Raw genomic sequence first — 27,814 nt, forward strand, 5'->3', positions numbered from 1 at the left:
CGCGCGTGCGCAGGTCAGGGAGCGCGCGTTACCATGGTAGCCAGGGACGCTAGCCACTGCGCCTGCAGTCCAGGTTGCACCGCATTTCTCTGGTTCTCTGGAGCGCGTGCCTCGGTAGAGCAGTGGTCACCGTCTCCGGGAGCCCACACGCCGCTCTCTGTGAGAAGAGAGTCACCCAGGCGGGCTTTTACTTTAGGGTGAGGTTTGAATTTTGGCATGTCCCCAATGGGTACTACTATGACCACGGCTATCCTAACGCTCCTTTCCTCCCAGGCGCACTTCCCTGCCACAAGCGTATCTGCTTGTGTGTCGGGGTGGGAGAATTGGGCGCTGTCACAATATTAACTGGCGGCGTCATGATTCTCTGCGGCCTGTTCGCCGCTCCCAGAATTCGGGAGGTATTTGAGAGGGGGCAGAGATTGGGGCTGGGAGACAAAGAGTATATTATTGCGTCTTTCCGTCCTCAGGGCCCTCCCATGGCTTCACAGGAAAGGGTGGAGATAGTGACCAAAAGAACGGAGTTTGGGCGCTGCCCCAAGAAAACCACTTACACCCCGGGGACTTGCGAACTACTCAGAGGTCAGTGGGTTAAAGGACATAAGAAGAGGGGTGGTAATAGTTACCCCCGGTAACTCAGTTCTCACATTTATGACCTGTGGCTTAGCAATTGCTATTTTCGCTTTAAAGATAAAGATCCTGGGGTTTCAGAAAGGTTCAAAGTGCTACAGCTTGCAAGGGGCCAAAAGTCAAAGAATGAAGAAATTTAGAGTAGAATACTCCTGTGTATTCTTTAGATCACCCTTACAGCTTTCCAGGGAAGCCTTATCTCCTCCCTACCAGCGCTGCCAGAGTGGTGGTAGAGAGAAGATAAGGACCTACTGTTATGTGCCGTCACACTGCCAAATAGATTTCTTTTTATTGGGCTTAATACACCTATAGTCAGACATTCACTTTAGTGTCCCAGTCTGTCCCAATTCATCTTCTGTGAATTCTATCATGCAAGGATTATCCCCATTTCAACTCACAGTGATAGCTCTAGCCCCTCGCACATGAACAAGTATTAATTGATTCATTTACTCAACCAAAACTTTACTAGCCTACTATGTACTCTTTTTTTTTTTTTTTTTTGAGACAGAGACTATGTTGCCCTCAGTAGAGAGCCATGGAGTCATAGCTCACAGCCATCTCCAACTCCTGGGCTCAAGTGACCCTCTTGTTTCTCAGCCTCCCAAGTAGCTGGGACTACAGGTGCCCGCCACAACACCCAGCTAGTTTTTTTTTTTTTTGAGACAGAGCTTCAAGCTGTCGCCCTGGGTAGAGTGCTGTGGCATCACAGCTCACAGCAACCTCCAACTCCTGGGCTCAAGGGAGTCTCCTGCCTCTGCCTCCCAAGTAGCTGGGACTACAGGCACCGGCCACAACGCCTGGCTTTTTTTGGTTGCAGCCATCATTGTTGTTTGGCGGGCTCTGGTTGGATTCGAATCCACCAGCTCAGGTGTATGTGGCTCGTGCCTTAGCTGCTTGAGCCACGGGCGTGGAGCCACACCCAGCTAGTTTTTAGAGACAAGTCTTGCTCTTGCTCAGGCTGGTCTCAAACTCTTGACCTCCAGCAATCCAACAACTCGGCCTCCCAGAGTGCTAGGATTACAGGTGTGGGCCACTACACCTGGCCCGCTACTATGTACTTTAGACATTATTTTTAGGTGCCAGTGGTACAATGGTGGGAAAAAAAGAAAAAAAAAAATCTTACTCTTAATAGCCGGGCGTTGTGGCGGGCGCCTGTAGTCCCAGCTGCTCAGGAGGCTGAGGCAAGAGAATCGCGTAAGCCCAAGGGTTAAGAGATTGCTGTGAGCCGTGTGACGCCACGGCACTCTACCCGAGGGCAGTACAGTGAGACTCTGTCTCTACAAAAAAAAAAAAAAAAAATCTTACTCTCATGGAGCTAATATAGTAAAAGGGTAATAAATAAATAAAATATATAAAACTTAGGTGGTGATGAGCCCTGTAGAAAACATGAAACAGGAAAGGTAAAAAGGGCATGCTCCGTGTACAATGGGGATAGGAGGCAATACAGTTTTTACTTTCAATAGGGTGAGGTGAAGGCATCTGCCTACAGCCCAGGAAGCCTCACAGAAGGCTTTATCTTGCAGTGATGATGAAGGAATCCAAACTGACGAACTTCCAGCAGCGCCACATCATAGACACCATGAAAAGTAAGAGGCAGTCCACAGAGGCTTCCTGGACAGGATTGGGGTCATATCATTAATGTTTCTCTATGTTAAGGGGGAGAGGACCTCATTTGTGGAGTCTCACTTTGTGGCCTTTGGTAGAGTACTGTGACATCCACAGCTCACAGCAACTTCAAACTTGTGGGCTCAAGCCATTCTCTTGCCTCAGCCTCCCGAGTAGCTGGGACTACAGGTGCCACCACAATGCCTGGCTATATTTAGAGACAGGATCTTGCTCTTGCTCAGGTTGGTCTCTACTCTTGAGCTCAAGCAGTCTACCTGCCTAGGCCTTCCAGAGTGCTAGAGTTACAGATGTGAGCCGCCATGTTGCCCGAGTAGCTGGGACTATAGGCGCCTGCCACAGGACCCGGCTATTTTTTTGTTGCAGTTTGGCGGGGGCTGGGTTTAAACCTGCCACCCTCGGCATATGGGGCCGGCGCCCTACTCACTGAGCCACAGGCGGCGCCCATGCCTGTCTATTTTTAGAGATGAGGTCTTGCTCTGTGTCAGGCTGTTCTCCAACTCATAAGCTCAGGCAATTTCACACACCATGGCTTCCCAGAGTGCTGGGATTACAGGCATGAGCCACCGCACCTGGCCTGTATTACTAATTTTTAAGGAAAACAAAAGAGTGAAAGTACAGTACTTCCCCCACCCCCCACCCAGTTTCTGTGTCTTCAGCTACCCTTTGACAACCTAGGTCTGAAAATAGGTGAATACAGTACAATAAGATTTTTTTTTTGAGACAGAGTCTTAATAAGTTGCCCATGGTAGAGTGCCATGGTGGCACAGCTCACAGCAACCTCAAACTCTTGGTCTTAAGCAATTCTCTTGCCTCAGCCTCCCAAGTAGCTGGGACTACAGGCGCCCACCAAAATGCCTGGCTATTTTTTTTATTGTAGTTGTTATTGTTGTTTGGCACGCCTGGGCTGGGTTCAAACCTGCCAGCTCCAGTGAATGTGGTTGGCGCCCTAGTCACGGAGCTACAGGTGCCAAGCCACAATAAGATATTTTTGAGAGAATACATTCACGGAACTTTTATTCCAGTATATTGTCATGATTGTTTTTATTTTATTATTAGCTATGTTTTTAATCTCTTATTGTGCCTAATTTATAAGTTAGATTTTATCACAGATATGTAGGTATAGGAAAAAACATAGCACCTGTAGTTCCCTTGGTTATGGACAAGCCAACTTACAGCATTCCATACTTATCCACAGGCTCCCAAGGCTCCCCAGGAGGATAATTTATAAGTAAATAATTAAATTAATAATTTGGGAACTAGATTTTTCCACGCATATAAAGAAACCTTCATGGTGTGGGCAGCGCCTGTGGCTCAGTGAGTAGGATGCCGGCCCCATATACCAAGGGTGGCAGGTTCAAACCCAGCCCTGGCCAAAACTGCAACAAAAAAATAGCCGGGCGTTCTGGCGGGTGCCTGTAGTCCCAGCTACTCAGGAGGCTGAGGCAAGGGAATTGCCTAAGCCCAAGAGCTGGAGGTTGCTGTGAGCTGTGAAGCCACAGCACTCTACTGAGGGTGACAAAGCGAGACTCTGTCTCTAAAACAAAACAAAACAAAACAAAAAACTGAGTTCTATTGTGATACACCCTGTACTCCAGCCATCTCACATACTACACGGTATGTGACACTGATTTATCATCCTCCACATCCCTGCCCCAGCAGGAGGGCAGGACTTTGTTACACTCCCCACTTTTCCCCCAGACCTGGCGCTGGGTAGATGTCTAGTACACATTTGCTGATGGATATAGGAGTAGACAAGTAGAAAAGGTAGACAGGGCCAGATCAAAACAGTGGATCAGGCCTGCTCTAAGCTGGGCTTTAGGGAAGCTGGGAGAAGAGGCCGACTGACCAGATAGGTGATAATATTTGGCTACCCTGTGGAGGACCCTCAGCCATGGCCCAGGCAGGGGGGAAGACAGCAAGAGGCACAGGTATCTGTTACAATCCAACTGTTCCTCCCTGCCTGTACCAGTTTTAGGAGCCCATCTATAGAAATAAGAGCACCAGCACAAAGATCTGATGTAGAAGTGTTTATTGCAGCATTGTTTGAAGTAGTAAAAAACAAACACAAAACCTGGAAACAACCTGGATTTCTAAAACTAGGAGACTAGCTGAATAAATAATGTATCTGCTCTAAGAACTAGCATTTAGCTATAAAAAATAAGTTATATATAAATGGGCGGATCTGGAAAGATGTCCATGATAAACTGTTAAGTGAAGGAAGAGACTGTTATTGAACATATTACAATATGATCCAGTGTTTAAAAAAAGAATCTTATGTGCATATGTAAAATATATGCACATTTATCTTTCAACTTGTTTATATAAGCATTGAAAAGTAAGAAAAGAGCCCATCAAATTATTACCATTGCTCATTGTAGAGGGATGGGATTGGAGGGGAGAAGGGAAAACTGCACGATTTACTTGCTATGACAGGCAGTTACCACTTTTACTTAAAAAAGAAAAAGAAAAAGCCAGGTAGGTCCCTCCTATCCTGACTCTTCTCCCCCAGGAGGAGACACTTTGCCTCTGCAGTGCAGCCCAACATTCAGCCAGAGGGTCTCACCTTCCAAGCAGCCAGCCCCATCCATCTACCTGCCTCCCATCCTGGTGGCTCAGTCCCACCTCCGGTCCGCCAGCATGTGCCAAGCCAACGGGGCCTACAGCCGGGAACAGTTCAGGCCTCAAGCCACCCGTAAGCGAGAAGGCCTTGGCTGGGGCCTCTCACCTGTCTGCCTGGGTGGGGTTGGGGACAAGCAGGCCGCAGGGCAGGTGGACAGGTAGCTCATGCTTTTCCTACTAATGTTCTTCAGCCTTGGCACGTTAGCTTGGGGGTGTTCAGGATGCCAGGGAAACCAATCAGGTGGTCCCCTCTTTTTTTAATTTTTCCAGAACTCTCATGATTAACTGGACTCTACCAATCCTTGATGAACATTTGGCTATCAGGCCTCCAGGCCGCTCTTCTCTTGCCCTCACGTGGCCCCTGAAATTGAGCTCCTCTGCACTCCAGCCCACTTAGGGAGCTATTCCTCCCTTCTTCCCACTTGGCATCAGACATCCGTAACTTTTGGCCCGGGTGCTCCTCACATCTTCCCACACCTGCTACACACAGGCTGCCACCACAGGCACCACTGAGGCCCCTACAAGGTTCCTGCATCTTGCTGTACACCAAAGCAGTGTGTGGGTTTTGACAAATCCCTTTTCTTGGTTCCTTCACCCTCTTCTGCCTATATGCTATGCTCAGACGCACCCACGGCAGAAGAGGCTGGGTCTTCAGAAGCCCTATTGACAGGGCCCAGGCACTTCGCAGCAGGCATGTGCGAATAGGAACATAGACCACGGCTGGGGCATGCTTCATAAACCAACTACGCCATTTCTGGGCCCTGCAGGAGATCTGGAGAAGGAGAAACAGAGACTCCAAAATATCTTTGCCACCGGGAAGGACCCAGAGAAACGGAAAAGAAAGGCCCCTTCGGTGAGACAAGAGGACCCAGCCCCTGAGCCAGACCGGTTCGAAGAGTGTAAGCCACCCACAGGCCAGTCACGCTGGGGGTGGGGGCAGTGTGTGGAGGGATCCCTGAGGGCCAACAGGTAAGAAAAACCATCTGACAACAGAAGTGCTTCCCCTCCGTGAGAGGCAGTCTGCTGCCCCACACCCCACACACAGCCTGGGGGCCCCCAGCACTCCATATGCTGATGGCCCTTCTCCGCTGTCCAGTGGTGAAAGAAATCCAGGAGAGGAGAGAATTCCTGGCCGACATGGAAGCCCTGGGACAGGGCAAGCAGTATCGAGGACTCATCCTGGCTGAAATCTCCCAGGTACAAGAAACCACCAGGGAAGTGGGGAGGGGAGGGGTCAACATAAATGTAGTAGAAATCAAGGGCCAGCCCTGGCTGTGGGGCTCAGGAGTCAAGCTGTAGCTCACATCTGGCCTGGCTCCCCGGGTTTCTACCCCTGATACCACCTTTCCCTGATGCCTTTTGTAGAAAGTCCGGGAGATGGAAGACATTGACCACAAGCGGAGTGAGGAACTTAGGAAGGCTCTTGCCACCCTTAGTCTGGCTCCAGTGACAGGGCCAGGATAGCCTAGCCTTGATCCCTGGAGCCCATCCCTTTGCCAAGCAGGGTGGTCCCCAGGTCAGCCCAGCCACGTCAAAGAGCCACACAGCACTGCCCTGGCCTGCAGTACCTTAACACGTACACAGGAGCCTAGCCCTGCCCAGGGAGGCCAAGTCAGTTCTTGGCGCCTCCAAGACCCACAGTCACAGACAAGAGCTTCTAGTCTTTCCTAGCAGAAAGAGCCCCATCTCATCCATAGTGAAAGCAAGGCCCGGTCCCCCCACCTTAGACATGTCTGTAAGGACATCCACTGGGCCCTCTTCCCGCCACCTCCAGCCTCTGTGTGTCCTGCTCATTTAGTTTTCTAAACTTAGGAATAATTTCGATTGCTTTCTTCCATGTTGGGATCTACATATTTGACTTATCACATCGGGCAAATGTTCAACCACAATGATTAACTGGCTAATAAACCACATCTAACAGGGGTTATTACATGTACTATTTTGTTTTTAGAGGGATAAGGCTTATTTGTTCAAGGAGATAGAAACTGTGAAGCACAGATGGTCCCCAGATACCTCTTTGCATATTTTAAGTGGAAGTGGAAACCAGTGCTCCTGAGTACCCCATAGCTGGGCACCATGGTAGGTACTGAATTTCACTCATTTATTATCTCAGTAAACTTGTGGGATGGTTCATTATCCCTTGGTGAAAACTAAAGACTCACCAAAATACTACCACCAAGGGCATTTAACTAGCAAGTAGCCTGCTCAGCTTTAAAAGTTAGCTTGACATGTTTCTACTAAACCCATGATACACAGAAAGAAAAGAACAGGGTGGGGACAGCTACACTAAAAGAGCCCTGGCGTTGGAGTTCCAAACCCAGCTTGTGCTGTGTGACCTTGGGCAGAACCCACAGCCTCAGCATGTGTTTGCCCATCTATGAAGCCCTTAGGGGCTGCTGAGAGGAGTCACCTGACAAGGCAAGCAGCCCCCACCCTTGGCCCAGTGCACAGTCCATTGGTCCTCTTCCCTCTGGTTTCTGAACCCACGAGCCTTCCCCAGTATTCTGCTGTTTTCCTACCCATCATCAACCACCCTGTCTCCTGCACCTGAAGGGAGTCGCAGAAGCCTATCAGGTCACACGACCCAATTTGGGTTTGCAGAGTAAGTGGGGCCCTATTAGTAGAGAGGCCCAGATCTAGGGCTGGCTCAGGGACATCACACGGGAAGCCTATGTCACACACCCTGGGGAACCTAGGGGCAGAGGGTACAATTTGACGGGAACATCTGTCCTCCACCTGAAAGACCCCACCATATGGCAGCAAAATGGACAGCACCAGGACAAATTCTGCCAACGCTTGACAATATGGTATCTGCCTACTCTTGTTAAACTCAAATAATTTGTCAACATTTACAAATTCCACACAAAATCTGGATTTCCAGCTTCTCAAAATGGAAAACATCTGGCAACACTGTGCCCACGTTCATTCCCAAAGGCAACTGCTGACTCGTGTGAGAAACGCCCTCTCACGCTGTGGCAGGCATCCAGTTGACCCGTCCCCACCACCCATGTCTCCTAACACAGAACAGCCTATTGGAGCCATCTCATAGCTTACACCAGGCCAAGTTCACATATGTTACCTGCCTGGCCCCAGAAAGGCCTTGGAGTTTGTGGCCCCAACTCCAGGCCAACAGGCATTTTTGGAAAGAGGCCACCAGGAGCCACCCCTCCCTACAAAGGAAGAGGATCCTGCCCAGTGGCAGGCAGTGAGGGCCAAGTCCCTCTTGGAGGGCAGCCTCAAAATGGGCCTGGGCCCGCTGGGCACCCAGGGATGCCCAGCCACAAGGCATGGCACAGCAGGCAGGAAGGTGGACGTGGCCATCCCCTGAGGCTACAGGGCACTGCCAGCTGAGGTTGTCACTGTTTATTGTTGGTGAGGAAAATCCTCACAAGTTAATACAGTGTGATCTTTTCCCAGAGGTGTCTTCAGGGAGGAGGCCTGGGGGCATCCCAGAAATAGCTTATAGCAACAATGCTTTGACAAAGAGCTGCAGGGACCTTCCCCTGCGGTGGGGGGGAAGTCCCCATCATATCCCCTCTCCTACAGCCATCCGTATAGGGCAAGTGGCCATCAGTACTCAGTGGGGGTGCATCAGGGAGAGGAGACAGACTATGATGACCACCAGTGGGCACAGGCCCCTGCACTTGGGATGCTGGAGGAAGCTTCAATTAGAGGTCAAACTATGAGTTAAAGAATCAGGATTAGCACCCTCCCCCGGCTGCTGATCAGGAACCAGAACTGCTTCTGGGGCCTGCCCCCCAGAGGCCCTTCCAGGGGAATGAGTACTGGAGGGTGTTACACAGGTAACCACCTGCCCCAGCATGGCCATGGCAGCTCTAGAAGGTGAGGTTCCCCATGGAACGAGGGGAGATAAGGGCAGCCCCCCAGAACTCGGAGGAAGTGGGGGCAGGGATTTGCCCTAGAGGCCCATTTGTGTCTGACAGCACAGACCACTCAGTAGTGAGCCCAAACTTAGACACTTCATTAACAGAGCTCTGGAGTGAGCAGAGCCTGGGATTTAGGGACACCCCTACAGACAGGAAGACAGAGACTCAGAGCCAGGGCTGGAGTAGGAAGAAGCCAGTGTAGCCAGGCCCTGCTTACTGGAGATGGGAGACCCAGGCCAGAGGTCCCTGTGGGCAGAACTCCAAGAGCTAAGAATCCCATCTGGATGTGGTACAGAGGGAAGATGGCCCAAGCAGCTTCCCTGTCACAGCAGGGGCTGAGCAAGACAAGGAGCAGACGTGCCCTGGACCATGGGCCGCTGTTTGCCCCTTGGGTCAGTCACAGCATCTAAAGTCATCAGAATCAGACAAGGCAGGGCTGAGTCACAGCTGCCTGGGCCTCAGAGAAAGGAAGAGGATTCTTTGGCCCAGCCTAGCTGGAGGAAGAGGCCATCATCCAGAGGCGCCTTCCCCTGAAGTCATCTTTCCTCTTCACTGATCTGAGAGAGGCAGGTGAACCCCTCCAGGGAGCATGGCCCAGGAGCTGGCCCAGGGGCTGGTCCAGGAGCAGGCAGGGGCAGTCCCTGGCTGGCTTCCCTCGCTGTTAGCTCTTATCCCCGGGGGACTTGCTTTTGGTATCACGCTTGTTTCCTAGCAGTTTCAGCATCTTCATGGTCTTGAACTTCCCCTTCTTCTTGCCTTCAGATTCAGCCTCCTTCTGGAACTCTGTAGCAGAGAAAGGGGAGCACTTCACAAAGTGGGGAGGGGAGGTCCACGCAGGACAAGATGGGGGCAGTGATACAGGCCTGGGTGTGTGGCCAGCAGGGGGAACCTTCACCTTTCCCAGCCTCCATTTCTGCATCTAGCAGATAGGGAGCATACCCTCTCCCGGGTTTTTGGCAAGGATCAGAAGATAAACACACCAAAAGGCCTTCTGGGAACTCTGAAGCTTGGCATTCACTTACCCATAAAAGGCTGTAATCACCAGGGCTGGTGCCCACAGCTCTGTGGGTCACATCACAAACACTGACAGAAATCATCTGCCCGAACCCATAATTTTACAGACAAGGAAAATGTGGGCCTTTGAAATGGACTAACACCAACTGAGCTCTTTGCAGGGCTAGGCCTTGGGCTAAGTGCTTTACTGGTCATCTCACCAATCCTCAATACATGCCCGGGAGGGTTGCCAGTACCACCCCTATTCTGCAGATACTGAGAGTAAGAGTGGTGAGTGACTCAAGTTACCCAGCTAATAAGTACCAGAGGTAAGACTAGAACCCCACAGTCTGACTGTGGTCTGAGTCAAGACTTAGCCATAAGGCCACAAAGTGAGTCACTGATGGGACCGAGATCAAAACCCAGATTCCCTGACTCATAGTCCAGTGCTTTTAACCATTCCCAGCATGCTCTGATCGGCAGGAGGCACTGCTCCCCAAACCAGCTGCATTTCCCCACCCTGGGAAAATGCCCCCATATGCCACAGTCCTCCCCTGTGGGATCAGGGCGTTCCATGGTCACCCTCCAAGCCTGGGCTACAGCCTTCCTTGCTGTACCCAGGCCTCCCTTGCTACACACGGCCTCTACAGCAAAATAGAGGCTGGGAGTTTGTGCACACCCATCCCTGAAGCACTTGCTCCAAGGTCTCCTTCAACCTGCCCCAACCCTCCATCCTCCAGGCTGCAGTTCAACTTTCAGGTAGGCCAGAACTTCCAGGCACCAGCCTTTATGCCCAGGAGAGGCCTCACCTTTCTTCCTGATCATGGCTTCCAACATCTTATCTTCCTCTTCTTCCCTGAAGTGAGAAAAAGAAGCTGAGTGCCCCACAGGAAGATGCAGCAGACAATCTGGGTGGGCTGGCACTGCTGGCAGGAGGGCATAGCTGACATGGCCCTGTGGTGTGGTGGTCCTGGGCTCTGCCAAGAAGCTGCCCCACACATGGGGCCCTTGGCACAGCAGGCTCTGGGCCCCTCCCCCTGGAGTCCCCTGGCCAGAAGCCCCTCCCTCAGTCATGTCACCTCTGCCGGTCCTCGTCCAGGCAGTTGATGATAGCGTTGCGCTGCTCAATGAGGGTCACAATCTCCTGCATCAGCACCTTCTCCCGGCCACGGTCCTCCTCTGTCCAGTCCTTTTCTGCCCAGGGAGAAAAGTAGGGGCATGAGTGGTAGGAAAACCCTCCTCCCCCTAGGAGCCACTGCCTAAATGCTTTGGGTGTGCTGAGGACCAGACCCTTGCTAGATACCAAGAACACAGGAAGGAGGGACCCAATGGTGGGGTTCACAAGTTCTCAGGGAAATGAAGCTGTGATAAAAGAAACTAAGAATATTAGACAGCTTACCAAAACCCCATAAGGGGCCAGGGCAAGGCCAGCACAGCATAGCTCTGCAAGCAGGCCAGCATGTGCCAAAGTTTCCTGGTCATGTTCACTCATCCATTCTACAAATGTTCATTCAGTGGCTTCTTGCAGGAGGCAGGATATGAATGGGTCAGAGTGAGGCCCGGGGTCTTCATGCAGAAGAAGCAATGTGACCCAAGTGGCATTGAGACAAGGCCACGGGAGAGGGTAGACCTGCTGCCCCTCGGGGCTCTCTCCCCTCCAGCCCCAGCCCCATGGGCTACCTGCAGGGGCCCACCTGGGCCTCATATTACCTTCTCCTCCCTTACCCACCCTGCAGGCTCCAGGGATGGGCACCCACCATAGGCATCCCCATATTGAAATAAATATCCTGAGGTCCTCTCAGCCACTGTCACATTCCCTTACCCCTCACCTTGCCAAAATTCAATAGCAGGTGACCCAACCTACTTCTGGACTTCTTGGGACAGGGCAAGACCTCAGAGTCACCACGAAAGTTCAAATCCCACACTGGGCCTGGCCCAGTGGCTCATACCTGTTATCCTAGCACTTTGGGAGGTTAAGGCAGGTGGATCGCTTGAGCTCAATAGTTTGAGACCAGCCTGACCAAGAGCGAGACTCTGTCTCTACCAAATCTAGCTGGGTGTTGTGGTGGGCATCTGTAGTCCCAGCTACTCAGGAGGCTGAGGCAAGAAGATAGCTTGAGCCCAAGAGTTTGAGGTTGCCATGAGCAATGATTGTATTTATAGCACTCTACGAAGGACAACAGAGTGTGACTCCTGTCTCAACAAAAAAGAAAAAAAAAATAGCTAGGTGTCACTCCAGGTGCTTATAGTCCCAGCTATTAGGGAGGCTTAGGCAGGAGGATCACTTGAGCCTAGGAGTTTGAGGTTGCTGTGAGCTATAATGACACTACGACATTCTACCCAGAGTGACAGAGTGAGACTCTACCTCAACAACAACAATAAAAGACAAATACCCCTATGCTACTCCCCAAATCTGGGACCTGGGAAAGTTATATCCCTAGTATACATGTGGGGAAACTCATGTGGGGAGGCTCAGGGAAGTTAAGTTCTTGCCCAGCTTCACACAGCAAAGGTAGAGCCTATATTTGAACCTGGGCAGCCTGACACCCCTAAGCGATGGTCCTTATGGAATATTAGATTCAGGACCTTACAAACTAGCCTCACCCTCCAAAGACAACACCAGGACAGGCCGACAAGCCCAAGGTGTGCAGTTACCACGTAGGCCTGGAAAGAAGCCACAGTCAGCCCAGGTCCAGGCCAGTCTGGGAGGCAGAGGTGCTGTGCACATTCTGGCCATAAGGTGTGGCTGTAGCGCCCTGAGCAGTGGCCACGCCCTGCCAAAGCCAGGGACATTCTGTGGCTTCCTAAGGACACTCCAGCCTCCCAAGTCCCCAGGTCAGTAAAGAGGCACAGCCACCATCCCAGCAGATGGGAGGGGCCATGTGTGCAGAGACAGGCCCAGGCCAGAGACACAAACAGAAGCCCAACTCCATCACCAATGGGCAAGTCCCCCCGGCCTTCCCTTTCCTCATTTGTGAAGTGGGAACAATGGCCCAGGGTGGGCACCATGCCCGGGCCATGGAAAGTAAGTGGTCACAAGCCCTGGCTTCCAGCTCTGGACTCTCCACAGTCCTGTGGCCTCTGCCAGCAACCGCAGTTCAATGCATATCATGACCACAGGACACATGAGGGCCCTCTCTCATCAAACCCCAACTCAGCCACACAAAACCACCGGCACCTCCGAGGGCACAGAGAGTTGCTGAGAATACCCCCTGAGGTGAGGACCTCCCGTCCCGTCTAGCACTTGAAGCCACTGAGGGTCAGTGAAGCTAAGCAACATACCAAGATCCAAGATCACACAGCAAGGTGACCTCTCACAGGACTGTCTGACCCCATGCCCAAATTGGGCCAGGCTGTTCTCGGGCCTCGTGCTTACCAGGAGCCCTCGTGCCTTGACACCATGGACCCCCCTGCCATCCATACCGTTCCTTTTCCTGCCATGGCTCTGTGCTTCTTACCACCTGTGATAGTCTCTCCCATCCCTCCTTCCTGCCTCCCCCTCCCTGGCTCTGTCACCAGTCTGCCTGTGTACTCCCCACTGAGGCTCTGTCCATCCACTTGCCACGAGGCCCACTCCTCTGCATCACCTGTCCCCTGGGGCAGGTGCCAGGGAGTCTCTGCTCACCTGGCTTGTTGAGCAGGCACCGAAGCTCATACTCGACGTCAGCCTGGCGCTGCTCCAGGTTCTGCTGCTTGAAGCTGGAGTGGGAACAAGGCAACTGATCTGGCTGTCCTGCCCTATGCCACAGTGATGGGGGCAGGGCGGAGGTTCTAGGTTCTAAGCTCTACAAATTCTGGGAGGGAGCCTGGTGAGGGTGTAGGGGACTCACACATAGATGAGCTCGGACTCCCGCCGCACCAGTAGGTGCTTCTCGTGGATGAGCTTGAACCAGTCCACCAGCATGTCATCCTCACCGCCCTCTGGAAGCCAGACAGTTGCTGAGGCCAGGTCTTAGCCCCCCAGGAATAGAGGCTCCCGGCCCTGGCCCCAACCATCAATACCCGCACCATTCACGCCACCCCTCAGCTTCTCTTCCAACAGGACCCCACGGTGCTCCAAGGCATCCAGCTGGCGCTCAATCGTGTCCACCTCTCCATGGATGTCCTCCTCCGGGATGTACTGGTCAGCCTGGACCTGCCCGACAGTGAACTGGTCACTGGAAGGATGGCCAACCGCTCCTCCACCTGTCCCCTTCTGGCTCAGGCTGGGGCCAGGAGCTTATCCTTTACTATGGCCGACACTGGCCACTGCAGGTTCCAGAGGCCCCACCCCGACCCCTGTGCCAGTGTGATAAAAAGGCAGGGTCCCACTGTGGGGAAAGGCTCAGTGTGGGGACAACCATAGCCTCTGCGTGCCACTGGTCGCAGAGTCGACAGACACACCAGAGCAGGCATAACTTCCCACCCTTCGTGGAAATGCCTCTCTTGCTCTGCCACTCCAGAGAGGATATCACAATGTCAGTGAAAGTGACCTTACTACAGAGATAAACTTGAGAACACTAATCAGTTTAAGTAGCAGCGTATCTTGTAAGTGCTTTGATACTTGAACTATTGTTAGGAACAAATGAAATGCACCACATGCTACTTGAAGGACTAGTATGTTCTAAATCCCCCTGGCTGCAAGTCTTCAGGCTGGATCACCCAAGAGCCCACTCTTACATACCTGAGGGCAGCCGCCCAGACACCCAGCCTCTCTAAGAGACCCACAGGCAACTTTCAGCTGCCAAGGGGAGGGCGCCGAGCCTCAGCCAGCCAGGTCTCTGGAGCCCTGGGCCGCTACCTTGCGTTTGATGAGTGGAAATCCATGTCCTGGGGCAGGTGGCCGCACTGGCTTGGATCCCTTGGTGGCCTTCTTTGTGGTTGGGGATGCTGCAGGTGATGGCTTCCGGTTAAAAGGATTCTCCTTGCAAGAAGACTAAAGGCAGGTAGGCAGAACACAGGGTAAGTCTAGGAAGAGAGAAGTCAAGACCCCAGCAGGCCAGGACCCCTGGGGGCAGGAGGGCCTAGGCAGAGAGAATCTCCCCAAATCCTATCTCTGATGCGCTCAGTCATTCAACAAACCATTCCATTTCCAGAACACCTCCCACGTGTCAGCTGCTGCACTGAGTGCTTTTTACACATTCTTGTTTAATTCTCACAGCTGCCCAATGGGTGCTGCAATGCCCACTTCACAGCTGAGTCGATCCAAGTTCAGAGAGACTCAGGGCCACACACGTCCCAAGGGCCCAAGCTGGGGTGAGACTCTGTGTCATGGCCTGGGCAGCCATCAGCATTGAGGGGCAGTGGTCAGAACATGGGACTCAGGGCAAGACAGGACTACAGTGGCTCATTTAGCCACATAGCCACCTTCTCCCCAGTGGGAATGCTGAGGCTCAGAGAGGTGAAACAGCTCACCAGCATCACCCAGCCAGGGGTGCAAAACCAGGATCCCCACCCCCACCAATCTAGCCAGCAGATGGAGAAGGGGGGTAGCTCCCTTCCTGCCCCAAAAAGACCCCACCCTCTGCTGCCCAGCCCACCATCCACACATCCAGAGTAATCAAGCTCTGCGCCCTTGTGTCTTCTGAGGGAACCTCTCCCCTCTCTGAGGCCAGCACCACTGGGTAACCCCACCACTGAGGCATGGCAGGGCCTCTGCCCCTCAATGTCAGTGTTTCCCAGCCGCACTCCCCAGCTCATCAGACAGGCATCATCATGGGTCCCTTATAAAGGCCTCGCCTGAGGCCTGAAGTGCTCCAAGGAGTGCTGACCCAGCTTTCTCCCAGCAGCTGGGGTGGAGGCCTGAACCAGCTCAGGGAGGTCTTTCAGGTGGGAGCTGCCCTAGGATTTCTGAAGCACGGGGAGTGCTGAGGCCCAAATCTAGTGTGGCAGGGACTCAGGGTCACCTCAGACCTGGCTCCTGCTCCTGCTGCTGCTAAAATTCTCTTCTCATCCTGGGGTAAAGGTGCATGGGGGGGGTCCCCCAGAAGGAGGCACTTTAACGGTTCTGCAGTATTCTGCACCCTTCATGCACAAACACACCTCGGGGGCCCAGTGAAGCCACAAAGCTTCTCTGCCCCTTAAGGGTTTCCAGCCTTTTCTTGGCCAAAGAATTCCCTCCAACCAATCTCTTGCCCAGCCCCAAGACAGAAGCCAGGTGTCTGAAAGGGGTGTGCTGGTGGGGGTGTGAATCCAAAATTGATCCCCTCTCCCCACCTCCAGGGAACCCAGGGGGTTCTCAGAACAGTCCAGAAACTCAGTGCTGCCTAGGTCTTTGCCATAAATAGGAACCTGAGGTCTGGAAGTGGGCAGAGCCTTCTCAAGGTCACCCAAACGAGGGAGACACAGATGGAATAAGTGCCCAAAAGGCTATTGCCCAGGCTAGGGAAGGTTAAGGAGATCTGAAAGGCACAAGGGTAGGGATAGACCAGCAGCAATGGTCAGGCCACAACTACAACTGCCCCCGTGAGCTGTCCTGCCACCTTCCACCAGACGAGCCTTGGGCACTCAAGAGGGAATCAGGGCATAGGGCCATCCAAAGGACCTATGGCTGCAAAAGAGGCCCCTCCCTCTGGAATAGGGTGCCCAAAGGAATGTCCCAACCCCTTGGCGTGGGGCAGAGAAACGAGTGAGCCAATAGTTCATAAAGGATCTGCAAGAGGAGCTGCCTGGGACAGGTGCCCAGCCAGGCCCCTCACGCCCACTTCACCTCGAGAGGTAGACAGCACCAGCACCCCCCACCCACAGCACCCAACAGATGCATCTGGTAAACGTGTGTGTCCCAGTGCTTCTGCCTATTGGGGGCTGACCTCCCTCCCTGCCCACTACAAATTGTGTATGCAGTGGCACGGTTATTTCAGCACCTCCCCCAGACCTGGCTGTGGGCATCTCAAGGACAGGGACCACCATCCATATGACCTCTGGAGCCCAGTGCACTCAGGAGGTGCCCAGTGAGCGCCAGCTGCCCCAGTCTATGACAGGGAGGCTGAGTCTCTAGAGAAGGGAGTCATCCCCTCCCTCCTACCCCAGATCGCCTTCCAGATCAATTGTTACTCCTGTCTCACCGAGCACACTGTAAGCCACTGGAGGGCAAGGACAGGGTCTTAATGCAGCTTAATCCAGCCCAGGATCTGGCATCAACAGAGCCTGGGTGAATGAAAGGGTAGACTAGTGAATAGATCCCAAAAGGGCCAGTGCAGGGGTCAAGCAGGTAAACAAGCCCAGACCCAAAGGATATAAATAATCAAGTGGGTGGCCAGGTAGACAGATAGGTGGGAGCTCCAGCAAGCGGGGACAGGATGGATAAATGGATTCATACCTCAGTGAACAGACTGGGGAATGGGTAGATGGGCATAGACAGGTCACTCAAGAAACCAGGGGCCAGCAGAGATGAGCCTGGACATTCCTGTCCCAAGACCAGTCCCACATCCACCAGAGATGACACAACTTTTGGGGAGGATGAGGGAGTACTCACCTTCAGCTGCAACTGTGGAGATGAACTTCCAGGGGGAGATGCAGGGCACTTGTCTCCAACCAACAAGAGCGGGGTTGGGGTGGCACTACTGCAGGGCTTGGCCGGCTGGGGACCTGGACTGGCCCTGGGGGCAAGGCCAGGGCTGGCCTGAGGTGTCTGCACCACGCTGGGTTGTACCACTTCCCCAGAGGAGGACAGGGAGGAGTTGGCAGAGAGGCTGGCAGAGTTTCCAGGGGTGCCAGGGGCATGGACAGCAGGTTCTGAGGAGCTCTTGGGCACAGCTGGCGGCTCCAGAAGCTTCCCACTAGCAATCTGGCTGGAGCTCTCCGATGACAGGCTCTCCACACTTAAGGCTGGTGATGGTGTGGCCGAGGGTGGCTCCGAGTGAGAGAGGCGGGAGGCGTGCAGAGCTGTACAAACCGAGCAGATGGGCACCTCACAAGGGGGCACAATCAGGGCTTCCAACCTCACCTAACGTGCTCCACAGAGCTGCAGTAGCCCTGAAAACCCACGCTCCCCATGTCTAGACGGGGCAGAGTCCAGACAACAGCAAACACAAGGCAGGACCAGAGTCACTAAGGGCAGCCAGTCAGCCAAGTGCATCCCACACTCCTCGTGTTCTGCCTGCCGCCTGCTGGCACATCTATGCTCTTCACTCGCTCAGCCAGAAGGCTGCTGGCCTCCCACACACTGCTAAGCACCCCCATGTCTGAGTGTACCCCAAGGCAAAGCCACCAGGCAGGGAGGGTGGGGACTCTGGGAAATGAGAAGGCCAGAGGAAGTGATGAGGGAGCCTCTTCTCTGCCTCGAACCTGCAGGGAAGAGGTAGGAGAGCAGGCAGCCCTCACAGCAGTTGGCTCTAGCCAGGCACTGCCGGGCACCAATTTATTTTCCCATGGATGACGAATGCCACATGTCCAAGTGGGTCATCTACCTCTTCCAGATGAGGCAACAGACTCAGAGAGGAGAAGGCATTTGTCCCAGCAAGGGCTGGGGTTGAACCCTGCTGTGTCTGACCCTCATGCCCTCTACTGTACCCCAAAGCTGCTCACCAGCTCCACTCAGACAGGCCGCACTCAGTTAGGGGGTCCGAGGGTTCCACTCAGACCCTCAGAGTACCTGCCTCTGGTGGCCTCCAGCAGGTGTCTGGCTCCACTGCCTGATAGGGTCCCACTAAGCTCTTGGAGGCAGCTAGACCCCAGACATGGGGGAAAGTGCCAAGCCAGGGCATAAGGTGAACACTAGAAGGTGAAGGCCAGACACCACGGTGCACCTGAGTGAGGAAGGAAGACCTGGGTGCAAAGGCACAGCTCCCCGGAGCTGGCCCACTGCTATTTCCCAGATGGGCAGCTGAGGACAGGTCAGGGAGGGAACAGCTCCAAGTCACTACACCCGAGTTACACACAGCCGGGTGAGAGCCAAGTCACTCAGCAAGTGCAGCGACAGTGACTGGGTTGGGCAGGATTAGTGCTGGCCCCTGGTGCGCACTTTCCACCAGCCCCACGCTGTGCTATACTGAGCACTTCACTGGATAACATGTTTAATTAGCACAACAGGAGCGCGAGAAGGACAGGCTCAAGCCAGACTGCGTGGGTTCAAATCCTGCCACCACTGCTAAAGCACTGAGGCCCCAGGCAAATTACTTCACCTCTCTGTGCTTCAGTCTCCTCACCTGGCAAATAGTTACACTCACAGGTTTGCCCTGGGATTAAATGAGAGGAGACGCAGGCACCTGGCCTGGAGAGGTTCTGCCACACCACAGCCCACCCTAGTCCTGAGCTGACTCAGGAGCCCACCCTGGAGTTCCCACTGCCAGGACAGCCACAGGAAAGGCACTCACCAAGTGGAGAGGTGTTGGGCACACGGGGCGCAGGGCGCTTCTTTGCCTTGGGGCTGCTAGTGGGGGTGATGCCGTACCAGGGGTGCAGGGACTTGGGTGTGGACTCCGGGTGGGCCGGGGCAGGGCTGATAGCCAAGCTGGGTGCAGCTGGGGACTCCTCCTCATCATCATCATCAAAGGGGTTATAGGACTTGGACTCCAGACTGGCCGCTGGGCTCGGCTGGGCCCCCTCTGCCACACCTCCATTCTCCACCCAGCTGCTGTCCCCTCCAGGCGGCCCAGGGCTGCTGCTGGGGGGAAGTGGGGCTGGCTTCTTCTTTGGCTCTGCCTGCACCAGTGTGATCCATGGGGGGTCCTTTCTGGGAGCTGGTGTCCTAAAGAGGCAGGAAGAAACAGAAACCACCAGCAGAGGTGACGGGCCAGCTTCCTTCTCACTAGACAGTTTTGAGTCCATTTCAAAGGGGGTAGATGAGAAATAGCCCCTTCCCTCCTCTTACCCAGCCCCATGGGGCTAATGTAAAATGGGCTGTTACGGGCGGCGCCTGTGGCTCAAGGAGTAGGGCGCCGGTCCCATATGCCGGAGAAGGTGGGTTCAAACCCAGCCCCGGACAAAAATCACAAAAAAAAAAAAATGGGCTGTTACAGTCACATGCCAACTAGGCCCCCCAAAGCCTGGACAGGCTGGGCCTTCAAGTCACACAGCTGCTGTTAACCCTGCCCGGCAAAGAACAACAGGAGGGGGCGGTGCCTGTGGCTCAGTGAGTAGGGCGCCGGCCCCATATACCGAGGGTGGCGGGTTCAAACCCGGCCCCGGCCAAACTGCAACAAAAAAATAGCCGGGCACTGTGGCGGGCGCCTATAGTCCCAGCTACTCGGGAGGCTGAGGCAAGAGAATCGTGTAAGCCCAAGAGTTAGAGGTTGCTGTGAGCCGTGTGACGCCACGGCACTCTACCGAGGGCGGTACAGTGAGACTCTGTCTCTACAAAAAATAAAAATAAATAAATAAATAAAAAAAGAACAACAGGAGGCTCAGCTCTTTACTATCTGCATGAGCGGGGAAAGTCACCTGACCTCTCTGTGTGTCAGTCTCCTTGTCCACTAAATGCGGACAGTAACCATCCCTGCCTCACAGGGCTGGCATAAGGATCCAGTGAGCTACTGTGGCCAGTGCTAGGCGGGGCACCTGAGCATTGGCCGAATGCCAGGGACTCAGGGAATGCTGGAGACTAGCACAGCCATGGCCGGCCTTGCCCCTCCCAGACTGACCACGTGGGGAGGCACAGCTTCCCAAGAAGGGCTGGAAACAGATGTCCTCCCTGGGTAGCTCGGGCCTGGGGGAGGACCTGAAAGCCAGGAAGGACAGTTGGACTTTTCCAGGCCTTCCCATGTTTTGCCAACAAGCTTCACAACAACTTTCCCATATTATAGAGGAAACAGAGTCTGGAGAGAGGAAGGGATTCCAGAGGTGGCTGTCACCTCCAGGCACTGCTGCTCACAGGCGCAGCACCTGGGAAGCAGGTCAGGTGGTTGAATTGGGAATTCCCAGGTGAGCCGTGGGGGAAGGGGACGTGGGCACAGTTCTTCCCCACCTGGACCACGAGCCATCCTCCTGAGCCCAGCCCTGCCCATGTACAAGGCACCCCCATCCCCAACACCAGAGCATCTAAAGCTGGAAAGCCTCTCAGAGACTGACATACCCCTCAGACAGCTTGGGTGTCCCTCTCGGCTTGGGGACAGGCGGTTCATGTAGTCTTCCTAGATGGGAAAGGAAAATAAGCCAGGCTTTTATGAGCAGCAGAGACGGGCACCCAGCCATACTGGCTGCCTCGCCAAGGACTGCCCTTCCTTCCCACCTGCCGGGCCATGGCTACCTCATCCATGCCCTTGTGCCTCCCTGGTCCACCTTCACTAAGATTAGGTAAGCACTAAAGGTGACTGAGAACAGTCAGGGGTCAAGGCCAGAACACTGGAGACCCCATCTGTGTTTTAATTAAGAAGGGGGAACCCAAGTTCCTTCAGACACTTCCCCGACATGGACAAGAAACATTGTCTCAGCTCATCCCAGATGTCACCTCCTCCTGGAAGCACCCCTTGACCCCAAGTGTCCTCCATGAGTAGCACAATGGCCCTGCTCCCTCCCCTCCATCTCACCAGGATGGCTGCATTACAGAAGCCCCTATCTGTGCCTGTCACCCCTCCACCCTGTGGGCACCTTGAAGGCACAAATAGGTCTGAGCAGTACCTATGTCCCTGTGGCCAGCTCAGGACTGGGCTCAGAGCCAGCCTCCAGGAGTGCTGAACAGAACCAAACACACAGAATGTTCTGGTACAAGTCCCAGGGCGACCCTGGGAGTCTCCCCCTCCCCCACCCGGAGGCCTCCAGTGCCTTCTCTGACAGGATGATGAGGGCTGCCCAAGCACACTTCAGTTTACAAGCAGCCTCGTTTCCATGAGCTGATAGAAATCCAAGGAGGTTATTTGGGACCATCATATAGAGTACGGCAGGGGTCTCCACTGCAGCTCAGACTAACTCAGGGCCCACTTGACTCCTCTGCGCCTCCACCCATAAGGGGGTGGAGGTCACCTGTAGCGTGCCTGCGGACAGGCCAGGACGCACAAGAAGGTCACCAATGTACACAGAGTCCCTGAGACACTGGGGACATACAGGCACACATGGATGTACACTCACTAGACACCCTGAAACTGAAGCCCACAGATGCACACAAGAGCACACACACAGTTGCAAGGCACCTCAGAGGCAGGGATCTAAGTCTGTTTTGTCTGGGCTGTATCAGCGGCGATAGCAGAGCTTGGCACAGACAGGCACGCGGTAACTTAATATTTGCCACAGGAATTAATAATCTCTAAGATATTAGAGCCTTACACAGGTAAGGCCTAGGACATCACAGTATGCAGAGGACAAACAGATAGCAGCACTTGAATACTTCCAGACACACGGACACTCTCACCCAGCACCCCGGCCCCTAGCTGGGCCCTGGCTCACCATTCACCAGGCCGCTGCTGCCAGCCTGCTCCCCCAGGTTCTCTTGCTGTAGACTGGAGCGGGGCCGGGGCGTGGGGGGCGTTGGGGCTGTACTCTCAATGGCCTTCCTGGGGGCAGGTGTGGGTCGGCCGGCCGGGGGGCTGGCTAGCTCCGGTGGTTTGCCAGGAACCTGGGGCTTCGTGGGGATCTGGGGCCGGGCCTCAGGGCTGCCTTTGGGTCCATCTTCCTCAGCCCCTGCAGCCACACTGGGGCTAGGGCTGCCTCCTAGGACATCTTTGGCTGTTTCTGCAAGTTGCTGCTGGTGCTGCTGCTTTGGCTGTGAGAGGGGCCCTAACCTGGCTCCTGACCTTGTCCCTGGGCCCAGCCTGGCACAGTGTTCTGCACACACAAAGGTGCCCTCCTCAGGCCCACTCCTGTAAGCCCCAGGAACCAGGGTGCTGGAGCACTGCTGACACCTGCCAGGGGACAGGACAAAGGTTCACTTAGCCAACCAGCCCCGCACCCAGCACTGACTACCCGTGTACCAGCAGCCAACTGCCACCCCAGATCCTGGCTCAACACCCTGCACTTCCCAGAAGAAAAAGAAAATGGTAACTGTCAGAAACAGAGTGGAACAAGATCACATGAAATCAGCAACAGAAATTATGAAACATGACTTTAGTTTATCCTGCAAGAGGAAGAAGCAAAAGTTCCCCCCAAGAGGTACCACCAATGGACAGCTGCCACCCATCAGTGGCTCAGTAAATCAATTAAGTGGTTTCCAACCAACCAGATGTTTTTTTTAATGAAATAAAATATATCAGATTGCATCACACAAGTAAAGACAAACACTGTTTTGTGAAACTTACTCCAGTTGTGTATCTATTTCGACAAGTTTCATTTCAGGTAAGTATTTCTATCATGTCACAGTGTCAGATGCATTTTTTACTGGGAACCACTGCCCTGGTGATCAGATGTGACTGTATCAGTGTAATCTTTCCCCTCCCCCAGACTTTTTCCCCATGACACCTCAATTCTGCAAGGAGGGCCATGGGGTTCTGGCTCCAGCTGCCCCCCTCACACCACCCCCAGACCCATTCTCAACCAGGTCAAATTCATGGTGCAACTCAGTTGTTGGCTTTCCTTCATTGTTTGATTTCTTTTTCCTGGTTTCTTTTTTTTAAGACCTGATGAACAGGAAATATGGTTTGGTTTCCTTTTTGTAAAATATAAAATATTTTCATAAACTTCCTAAATTTTGCTATTTCACATGTCTTTTATACTGCTTTCTTGAAACCTGGCTTCTCCTGGGAGCCACATACATAGAATAAGTTGTTATTGTAATTTTCTTTTTTAATTCAAACCAGGCATGGTGGCATGTGCCTGTAGTCCCAACTACTCCTGAGGCAGCAGGATCACTTGAGCCCAGGAGTTCAAGTCTAGCCTGGGCAACACAGTGAAACTCTGTCTCTAAAAAAACTTAAAAAGCTCAACAAGGGGGTGGGTGAAGTGGCTCACACCTGTACTCCTGGCACTCTGGGAGGCCGAGGCAGGAGGATTGTTTGAGCTCAGGAGTTCAAGACTGGCCTGAGTAAGAGCCAGAACCCATCTCTACTAAAAATAAAAAAAACTAGCTGGCAGGCAGCGCCTGTGGTTCAATAGGTAGGGCGCTGGCCCCATATACTGAGGGTGGCAGGTAAACTGCAACAACAAAAAAATAACCAGGCAATGTGGCGGGCGCCTATAGTCCCAGCTGCTCGGAAGGCTGAGGCAAGAGAATTGCCTAAGCCCAGGAGTTGGAGGTTGCTGTGAGCTGTGTGACGCCACGGCACTCTATCGAGGGCGATAAAATAAGACTCTGTCTCTACCAAAAAAAGAAAAAAGAAAAAACTAGCTGGGAATTGTGGTGGGTGCCTGTAGTCCCAGCTACTTGGGAGGCTGAAGCAAGAGGATTGCTTGAGCCCAAGAGTTTGAGGTTGCTGTGAGCTATGATGCCACAGCACTCTGCACCAGATGACAGAGTAAGACTATCTCAAAAAAAATTTTTTTTTCTTTTTCTAGTGGCTTTTGAACTAGGTACTGCTCCTGCTCCTAATCATCATTCTGTAGTTCTCCTTGAAGAGCTCAGATGCTCAAAACAGAACCCCTAAGCTCTAATCCTGTGTTATTCACACAGTTCTAAGCAGGTCTCTTCCTCTGGCTAAGCCTTAGTTTGCCCATCAGTAAAATGGGGATAAGCAAGACACCCCGGTACAAAGAGCCTGGCAGGACACCTGGCACACAGTAGGTGCCAAATCCATGGTGACTCCCTCCTTTGTACTGGGGGTGACTGGCCGAACCCCTCTGCCCCAGCTCCCCCAGCCACTCACCGGAAGCAGTGCCGGTGGTACAGCCTGCCCTCGGCCAGGTACCGCTGCACCAGGTGCACATGCTGCCTGCAGGCTGCACAGATACTGCTGGGGGCCTGGTGAGCACCCTGCTCTGACAGGCTACCCGAGGAGAGCTTCTTGCCCTGCAGGGAATAGGGTGGGCAGGTTGGATGTAGGGACATGGTCACCAGCCCTCCTATTCGAGAACACTCCCTCCCCCCCATCATAGCTATGTCCGTCAAGTGTGCAGTAATGCACTTCCTAAGCCCCAAGCAGGGTCAGGAGACAGGAGACTGTCACCATCTCCCAGATGAGGAAACCAAAGCCCAGAGAGTGGGAAAAGCCTTGCCCAAGGTCACCAAGCCAGCATGAGAACATGAAAATCCTGACTTCCGGTTTCTGAGAACTCCCTCCCTGCAGGCTACTCATGCCCTGTCCTCCCTTTGGGTGGGCCTCCCTGCTGGTCACTGTCCCCTTAGGCCCACCCCATCTGCCTTTTCTTTCTTCACTCCCTGTGCTGCAACAGATCTAAATCCCAATTTCTCTATTTCTAGCACCATAACCTTGAGTAAGCTGCTGGAGTCTCTGGGCCTTGGGTTCCCACTTACAAAATGGAACCAGAAAGTCCCTGCCAGTCTCAGTCCCACGTGGCCTCACTGGGGACCCACCCTGGCCTGCCTGTCAGGAGCCCCTCCAACAAAGAGCAGATGGCAGCAGGTAGGAAAAAACCTTTGCACATTGTGAAGTGCCATCCAGATGTGAAGAGCTGATGTCATTTCCTCTTAGAACAGGTGACTGGCAGTGTGGCCCCCACTTCCTCACTAAATGACCTTGGACTAAACCTCATTAGCCTATCAGGGCCCATAGTACTGACCTCCCCAGGTTGTGAAGGGCATTAAATAAATCATACTGAGAAGCTTAAAGCTCTGCCTCAAAAGGAACCAAGGGGAACATTTGCTTTATTTTGTGTATAACTCCTGACAGTCCATGGTGGCAAAGTCAGTCCTGTGGCCTGCCCTCTCTCTCCTTTGCCCAACCTGGCACCTCCTGACCATACCCTGAGCCCTGGAGGAAATGGTGGGACCCCTGCCCATAGAAGGACACTGGCCCCTTTTCCTGGCCTGGGAGATGCTATTTCCACAGCCAATGGGGTAGGGACAGATGATGCACTGTGAACACCATCAGAACTAACTTCCTCACCAGAGAATGACTGCAGTGACAGTTATCCCCCCAACTCAGCCCCTCCAACCCACCCCTTCTACCACCCTAAGCATCTGCCTACCTGAGCCCCGTCGCCTGGTTCCGCTGGCGTGGGTGCTACAGATGGAGGAGAGCAGGGCGCTGGGTCCTTCGTGGGTGGTGAGACACCGGCTGCGAAGAGACAGGGAGGGGACCCTGCAGCAGGCAGAGATCTTCAAGTCCCAGGAGGCCCCAGCCATCACCTTTGGCGGGTCACCTAACACAGAGGGACAAGAGCAGCCTCCCAATTCACATAGGCCAGGGGACACCTTCACCTTCAAACTATGCACTGAGGGCAAACCACTTAGTCTCACTGAGGCTCCATCAAGTAGAGATAATAATTTCTACTATGCAAGGCTGATCTCAACAAGCATGCAGCAGCACGTCACAGAACCAACAGAGCACCCTGAATGTGGCAGGACTTGCAGCTTCCCTCCCACCAGGGGAAGGCGGTTGGAGGAAGGACAAAAAAGGAACCATACACCGCTGCCCTGAAGGCTCAGGAAAGTGGGCTGGCTACCTAGGATCAACAAGGAGCTGCCCTGCCTCTCCCCACATGGGCAGGTGTGAACAGAACGGCCCTGCCTGCACTCCCCTCGCCAGAACAAACCCACCCACCCCAACCTACCCTGATTCCTCTAAGAGTGAACTCCTTCATTACTACTTTGGCAAATATTTACTGAGCACCTACTCTGTACCCAGTGATCAAAAATAAAACCCCCATGGGCGGCGCTTGTGGCTCAGTGAGTAGGGCGCCGGTCCCATATGCCAGAGGTGGTGGGTTCAAAACCCAGCCCCGGCCAAAAACTACAAAAAACTAAAATAAAATAAAATAAAACCCCCAGGGCGGCGCCTGTGGCTCAGTGAGTAGGGCGCCAGCCCCATATGCCGAGGGTGGCGGGTTCAAACCCAGCCCCGGCCAAACTGCAACAACAACAACAAAAAAAAAAAAATAGAAAAAAAATAAATAAATAAAATAAAATAAAACCCCCAAAAGTCAGATAACTTTATACCCATAAAAAGGTCAATTTTACTGTATGAAAATTTTAAAAATAAAATTCAATTTCCTTGCTATGGTCTAAAATAGCACTGACCAAACTTCAGGTTACATTCTATTAATGAGTCCTGAAACCAATTTAGTGGATTACAACCAGCACATTTAAAAAATAGAGGCTCGGCGCCCATAGCTCAGTGGGCACCGGCCACATGTACTGGAGCTGGTGGGCTCGAACCCAACCCGAGCCTACTAAACAACGACAACAACAAAAAAAATAGCTGGGCATCGTTGTGGGCACCTGTAGTCCCAGCTACTTGGGAGGCAAAGGCAAGAGAATCTCTTAAGCCCAAGAGTTTGAGGTTGCTGTGAGCTGTGATGCCACAGCACTCTACCAAGGGTGACATAGTGAGACTCTGTCTCAGAAAAAAAATAAAAAATAAATAAAATAAAATAAAAGACCAATAGACTAGAAGCCAGATTCAGTGGCTCTCACCTATAATTCTAGCACTTTGGGAGTACTTTGGGAGGCCAAGGAGGGAGGATCACTTGAGGCCAGGAGTTCAAGAGCAGCCTGGGCAACATAGCAAGACCCTATCTCTATAAAATATTTTTTTCAAAATTAGCTGGGCATGGTAGCATATGTACCTACTGGGGAGGCTGAGGCAGGAGGAGTGCTTGATCCCAGGAATATGAGGTTACAGTGAGCTATGATGATGCCACTACATTCCAGCCTGGGTAATAGAGTGAGACCCCATCTCAAAAACAAAAAAACAAAAAAAAAAAGAAAGAAAAGAACAGAAAATATCTGCATGCATCGCATGTTTTAAAGGGAAGAATCATTTCCTGAAACTTGTTTCATTTACCCATGGCGCATGAACTTGAATTATAATGGGAAATTTATTTTTTATTGTGAGTCATGGCCAAAATTTTGGAAGCCCAGCAGCCTAATCAAGTGCCTACATGATCTTTCCACTCCCCGCCAATGTCCTCTGTCTTCATTTTCTCCTCCCCACTCACTCCCCAACAGCACAGATCCCCTTCTGCTCCCTGGCCTGGAACATTTCCCTTCCATTTTCACAGCTCCTCCTCCTTCTCCTTATTTAAGGTTCAGATCAAATGTCACCTCCTCAGAGAAGCCTTCCCTGATTACCCATCTAAAGTAGTCACTCCTTCCCCCATTG

The 27,814-nt window shown here is 53.1% G+C and overlaps 2 protein-coding genes across 3 annotated transcripts in view; one reads left to right on the top strand and one right to left on the bottom strand.

Moving 5' to 3' along the window:
- The first annotated feature begins 59 nt into the window (after positions 1-59).
- On the top strand, positions 60-8,443 carry C3H22orf23 (chromosome 3 C22orf23 homolog). Of its 2 annotated transcripts, XM_053584001.1 has the most exons (7): positions 69-197; positions 468-579; positions 2,151-2,213; positions 4,763-4,945; positions 5,640-5,771; positions 5,969-6,069; positions 6,238-8,443. In XM_053584001.1, the coding sequence occupies exons 2-7, from the start codon at positions 477-479 to the stop codon at positions 6,334-6,336; spliced, it is 681 nt and encodes a 226-aa protein (XP_053439976.1). In that variant the 5' UTR covers positions 69-197; positions 468-476; the 3' UTR covers positions 6,337-8,443. The 2 variants fall into 2 exon arrangements, 1 of the variants encoding a protein (XP_053439976.1); XR_008378797.1 differs by lacking the exons at positions 468-579; positions 2,151-2,213; positions 4,763-4,945 and having other exon boundaries at positions 60-197; positions 5,640-8,443.
- The window catches only part of MICALL1 (MICAL like 1), a 29,465-nt gene continuing 9,871 nt past the window's right edge, over positions 8,221-27,814 (bottom strand). Inside the window, exons 4-17 of the mRNA XM_053583999.1 lie at positions 25,680-25,768; positions 24,398-24,540; positions 22,050-22,504; positions 20,743-20,800; positions 19,046-19,419; positions 17,206-17,615; positions 14,533-14,667; positions 13,761-13,887; positions 13,583-13,673; positions 13,378-13,451; positions 10,832-10,946; positions 10,562-10,608; positions 9,117-9,542; positions 8,221-9,079 (exon numbers count right to left, since the gene is read on the bottom strand). Of these exons, the coding sequence (XP_053439974.1) occupies positions 9,421-9,542; positions 10,562-10,608; positions 10,832-10,946; positions 13,378-13,451; positions 13,583-13,673; positions 13,761-13,887; positions 14,533-14,667; positions 17,206-17,615; positions 19,046-19,419; positions 20,743-20,800; positions 22,050-22,504; positions 24,398-24,540; positions 25,680-25,768 (2,240 nt within the window). The 3' untranslated portion in view covers positions 8,221-9,079; positions 9,117-9,420. The remainder of the gene's footprint in view (positions 9,080-9,116; positions 9,543-10,561; positions 10,609-10,831; positions 10,947-13,377; positions 13,452-13,582; positions 13,674-13,760; positions 13,888-14,532; positions 14,668-17,205; positions 17,616-19,045; positions 19,420-20,742; positions 20,801-22,049; positions 22,505-24,397; positions 24,541-25,679; positions 25,769-27,814) is intronic.

The sequence above is a fragment of the Nycticebus coucang genome, chromosome 3, assembly GCF_027406575.1.
Source record: "Nycticebus coucang isolate mNycCou1 chromosome 3, mNycCou1.pri, whole genome shotgun sequence".
NCBI classification, from domain to species: Eukaryota; Metazoa; Chordata; class Mammalia; order Primates; family Lorisidae; genus Nycticebus; species Nycticebus coucang.

Bases quoted from the DNA above. Each gene is read 5' to 3' on its own strand.
- C3H22orf23 (XM_053584001.1), top strand. From the start codon at position 477: ATGGCTTCACAGGAAAGGGTGGAGATAGTGACCAAAAGAACGGAGTTT. The intron at 580-2,150 runs GTCAGTGGGTTA...TTTATCTTGCAG, and splicing joins GACTTGCGAACTACTCAGAG to TGATGATGAAGGAATCCAAA. The intron at 5,772-5,968 runs GTAAGCCACCCA...TCCGCTGTCCAG, and splicing joins GCCAGACCGGTTCGAAGAGT to TGGTGAAAGAAATCCAGGAG.